General features: G+C 39.6%; 1 protein-coding gene across 1 annotated transcript in view; it reads right to left on the bottom strand.

Moving 5' to 3' along the window:
• Nucleotides 1-5,309, bottom strand: part of NRAP (nebulin related anchoring protein) — a 79,753-nt gene that overhangs the window by 51,619 nt on the left and 22,825 nt on the right. Inside the window, exons 6-7 of the mRNA XM_019646569.1 lie at nucleotides 3,479-3,586; nucleotides 2,317-2,421 (exon numbers count right to left, since the gene is read on the bottom strand). Coding sequence (XP_019502114.1) covers nucleotides 2,317-2,421; nucleotides 3,479-3,586 — 213 coding nt within the window. The remainder of the gene's footprint in view (nucleotides 1-2,316; nucleotides 2,422-3,478; nucleotides 3,587-5,309) is intronic.

The following is a 5,309-nucleotide window of genomic DNA, read 5'->3' on the forward strand; positions in this document are numbered from 1 at the left end:
GTATTTTGTTGGGTTTGGGGATAAAGGACAGCATCACTTTGGGCTTTTAAGTTAATGATTCAAGGAGAAAAGTTTTTGCACATTCTGAGTTTTGGACATGGGGTATGTCAGGAAAACTAGAAACTAGGAAATGCAAAGTCACTTCAATGTCAAACATTAATGAGATTACAGTACAGTGGTTTCCTAATGCATTAATTCAGAGGGAAAAATTATCGTCTCATAATAAAGAGTCTATTAGAATTCACAATTATGCATGATAAAGTGTCACAAAACTGTATTTTTCAAATGGCATATTCCTTCCCGATAATTTGGCATTAAGTATGTGCAGAGCACAATGACTTTCCTCTGCCAGACATAATTAACAGTCTCTGCGATTAATCGCACCTTTGCAACATCCCAGATGCTTGGCCACTGATTCAACCTACTTTCTGAAGGGCCTCTGCTGAGGATAGAGTCTCATTTCTGTGATATTAGTGTTTATAAAATCCATTTGAAAGAAACACTCTCTAATCAAAAACCCGTGCTTGTTTAATTTCATAGCTATGTGACTACCTTTAAGACTACCAGACAGAACAAGAGACTATAAATATTCTTGTAATGGATTTCCCAAATGTCCTGAACACCAAAGCCCCTACATTAGGTAAACTCAAAATCACGCGAGAGCCAGGAAAGTAAAAGAGAATCCAACGACAGAGAGCAGCTGCCACTCAGTCCCAGCCAATTGCTGCCACGCAGGACCTAGGGTCACAGTTCCCAGGGTTTTCCAATTTTTCAAGAGAAAGGTGAAAATATAAATTTTTATGTGAACTCTCACAATTCCTATTTATTGGTTGAATTTTTTTTTTTAACTCAGTGTGGCTGAAGAGAACACCTCTGCAGTCTTCATCTGGCTCATTCAAGGAGAAATGCCCGTTTAGAACCCACCTCCACTTCCAACTGATATTTCTAATCTAATCTAGTTGAGTTCTTTTCTCAGACTTCCTGAAGTGAGCTGGTTATATTTCAGGTGCATGGTTTGAGCCACAGTCTTATACGGGCAAGTATAATAGCAGGTCATGTTATAATGGGCGTGCACAATTGTAGAAATCTACATCTTTTTTTTTTGCACAATTAAACATGATTTCTAGAATCCTACTGCATGAGCACACACTCACATTTTTATGAAATGCTCTTGATTCTCAAGTTTCCCAGGCAATGTATGCAGCCAAAAAAGAAAGGATATAGCTTTGGTAGTCACATTTAACCTTGGGTTTCATTAAGGCAAAATGAAACCAAACTTCCCAAGAAAAAGAGAAGCAAAATTTCGGCCCTTTAGATTCCTCTACTTCCCCCATTCCTGGCTTTGTTACATGTTTAAAAAGCCCCTTTCATCCATTAAACTATCATTTGCCAATGACTGTCCTCCATTGTGCTATAAAATGTATTAGACACTGGAGATACCCAATTATACCCAACATTGCCCCTACGCTGAGCAAAAGAGACAGAGATGCAAAGACCTATCTACCAATAGCAAAACCCAAGTCAACTACTAGAGTTGTGCCAACCCCAAAGGGATGTGCAGGAAAGTAGCACTGGGAATTTATTAAACATATGTTGAATTATTTGTTAAATTACTGATCGATTTAAGATAACTTTCACTGACAAATAACCATGATACCAACTAAGTTGTAAGCCACCTTAAGTACTTAAGACGGAACATGACTTTTATCTTTGTGCTTTTCTGTAGTTTCTAAATTCTCTGTAATAAATATGCAGTAAAATTCCTATAATTAGAAAACAATAATTTAATTAATTATGCATTATCTGTTATTAATTAATTATCCATTTGGGACAAGCCGAGCTCTAAATAAATAAAATCATTGATGTAATAATTGCTGTATATTATTCCATACGTATTACCCAAATGCTCCCGAGAAAAAAATTGAGTCATCGTTTCCACCTCCCCTCAGCTCATAGTCATTATATTTTATTCCCTGCAGTCCTTAAACATACCACACTCCAAAAGTTAAAAATAAAAAGCTCATCATTGCTAAGGAGCAATTACTTAAATGTGCCCAGCAGCTGACACAGTCCACTAAATTCTAAGAGGAGAAATTGAACCTCGGGTTATTTTCAAGATGAAACCAGAGTTGTCCCCGCCTTACACTGAAAGTCTAAGAGTTTCTAAACCTACATAAATGCTCTTCCTAGTGGAAAAGAGTGCCCATTTCTGTGAACTGTTGTGTCTTGTTTCTTTCCATCTTGCTGCCTAAGAATCACCCCATAGGAAGGAAGCGACGAGGAAAAAGCAGAAAGGGCCCCTGGAAGAGGACTTACGTCTTTCAAGGGAACCAGTTTCACCGTTGTTTGATAGGAGGGAGTCAAAGTAGCTGGGTAGTTGTAGTCAACAACATCATGTTTATAATCAGCTTTGTAGGTGACCTGACACCCAAAGGAAAGAACAAGAAGGAAATTAGCCCTCACTTTCTTTTGACCTTGTTTGAATGTCATAGGAAATAATTTTTTAAAAAATAACTGGAGACAAAATTAATTCCGTTTCATCACCTCCAAGGAAAATTAAATTATGTTCACACTTTTGACTTCATTTAATTTGAATTCTTCTGCTTAATTAATCCAAAATTAATTCACTTCCATCTGTAGCACATTTATTTTATCTTTCTTATATATATGGAACCCATTGTAATTCTTGTTAAAAAGAAGCATTTGCACATGAGTATACCACGGAAGAGCTTCTTGGCTAACCCCCCAAAATAAATGAAAAGTCAAGAGTCTTTAGAGTGTTTAAATTTTTTTCTAAGGTCAAATTTGACATTCTCAAGCAGAGGAAATTTGACATTTGTACGTTTTAATAAGGAAATCCATTTTTTTAAAGTGTCCTTTAAAAAAAAATTTTTAAGATTTTTTTTCTGCCAAGATTTACAACATGGCATTTGCAAACCTATCAACTGAATTGTTAAAGCTAAAGACGGATTAATAGATGATGGGCTATGGGAAAACAGGAGCTGATCTATTTTGTCATCCGGCTACTTTGTCCGGTGCCTTGACCAAACGAGGTCTTTGATGGACACTATGATCAAATAAATTAATGAACCAACGAACCAACAAATCCAAAATAAATCACAAATGCTTTAGAAATCTGAGGGATTTCCAATAGGAATTCTGCTCATCCATTTCTCTTTATCTCTCAGAAACTGAAAGTTCCCCCACACTGGATCAATTGCAAGACATCTGACTACTCTTCATAACAGAGAAAGCTGAGATGAATAAATTGAAGCTATGGAAAACATTTCCAGGATTTTTACCAGCCTTGGTTGTACTGGTTAACATTTAGAAACTCTTATGGGTCAGTCTTTGCACAACAGAAAACTGATTTTCAAAAAAGGGAGGTTGAAAAAGAATTGGCTGAATTCCTTATGCTCCATCTCTCTGCACTCCAACAGATCCCCAGGACCTCTCGGCCCTTCACAAAAGGACTCACGTTGCTTGCCAGACTTCCAACTTTCATAGCATGAAGAGTCCGTTTGTCCATGCCAACTCCTTCATAGCGCCCTCTCACGTGGTTCTGGTAGTTTTCTTTATATTTATTCTACATGGAAACACAAAACTTTCAACAAAAGCATTCTCTTCCCAACTTCTCGAAGACTAACTACTCATCTTAATGCACTAAACATCCCTGAATACAAAACAGGACAAAACAAAAAAATTTAACTTGTTTTTTTGTAAAACAACTTAAATTTCAAGAAAGCACAGGACATTGGAGTGAGACAAGCACACAAGAGCACAGAAAACATGGAATCTGATGAGCATAGACAGCACAAAACAGACCTGATTTTTTTTTTAATGTTTTCAGTTGTAAATACACCAGATTTTTCCAAGGTGGCAAACTACCATGAGAGCGTGGAGCTCTCCGAGATGGACAAGCACTGATTTTGCTGGCATTATGTGCAAAGCCCCATGCTGGGGGCTGGTACAAGTCACTGCGTGCTATTACCTCCACTTCTAAACAGATGAAGCATGAAACCTGCGTTTTGCCAAATTCTGTAAATTTAACATCACAGATCCGTCACTACAGCAACCATGTGAAATAATAATGCTATGTCCCAAATGCAGCATACCAAATAAAAAAAAATCCGAAATGGGATGACAGGAAGTCATAAATAGGAAAATGTGGGTGGCTTCTAATGAAGCTACATTAAAATCTCCTATCCTGGGAGGTCATTGAGTTTCCAAGCACTGAGAGTATTTAAACAAAATACTATTACTGTTTATCAGACATGATTCTACTTATCTCAGTTGATCATCACAAGTAGGAATTATTATCATCCCCATTTTACAGATGGGCTAAGTGGCTTGGAGCGCTTGAGCAACGTGCCCAAAGTCAGCAGTTGGCCACTTGGCTAATTGTGGAACCAGGTCTGTCAGCTCCAAAGCTGGCGCTCTTAACCTCTACATTTATGCGAAAGCAAATTCCTCACTGAGCCTTACAAAGTCCCGTGTGACTTTAAATTCTGCTTTGATGTGCAGCTAAGCAGAAGTAAAATCACATAATCTAGTATAGGTCCTTGACGTTCTCAAGGATACATCCGCAGACCTTCTCTGAGAATTTCTGAATTTGCAAATGCCACTCCAGCACATATCTGCTTATCTGTAAAATGGGGAAAACACATCGGGCTCTCCAGGTGACTGTGTGGGTTAAATGAGAGCGTGTACTAATTTAAGAAGCACAAGGTAGTGTTGGAAGGGGATGTTGCATGCTCAGCCAGGCTCCCTCACCAGCACTCGCCACTAGGAGCCAGATACTGTGGTACATAAAGGATGCAAGAGGACAGGTGCTGCCCTGAGGACTCAAGGTCAAGTTTGTGTTGGGGGGGGGGGGCGGAGAACGAGACAGAATTTAACACTACAGGGACCAGTCCTAGCAGATAATCTTAATCAAAACTCTTAAGCTTTTGTGCCTAAAAGGCCATGCGTCTCCAAGACACACAGATACAGTCACAAAGACTGTCTCTTAGGAGACCTAGAAATTAAAGTCCTAGAAAAGCCCACACAAGGGCCGGCCAAGTGGCGCCTTGGTTAAGAGCTGGCTTGGGACACTAGCTCTGAGCAGTAGGGCCCCGGTTCCGATCCCACATATGAGGGCCAGTGACACTGTCCTCTACAGCTAAGATGGTGAACAACAGCTCGACCTGGACCTGGGCTGCCGTGAGTCCGCTGGCAACGGTGTAGGCTGCAGCCCCTGTGGCAGTGGGTTGCCATGGGCTACCATGTGTAGCCAGCAGCCAGTGTGGGCTGCCAAGATTCGCTGTGAG

Source organism: Hipposideros armiger, unplaced genomic scaffold (assembly GCF_001890085.2).
Source record: "Hipposideros armiger isolate ML-2016 unplaced genomic scaffold, ASM189008v1 scaffold_105, whole genome shotgun sequence".
In the NCBI taxonomy this organism is placed as follows: domain Eukaryota; kingdom Metazoa; phylum Chordata; class Mammalia; order Chiroptera; family Hipposideridae; genus Hipposideros; species Hipposideros armiger.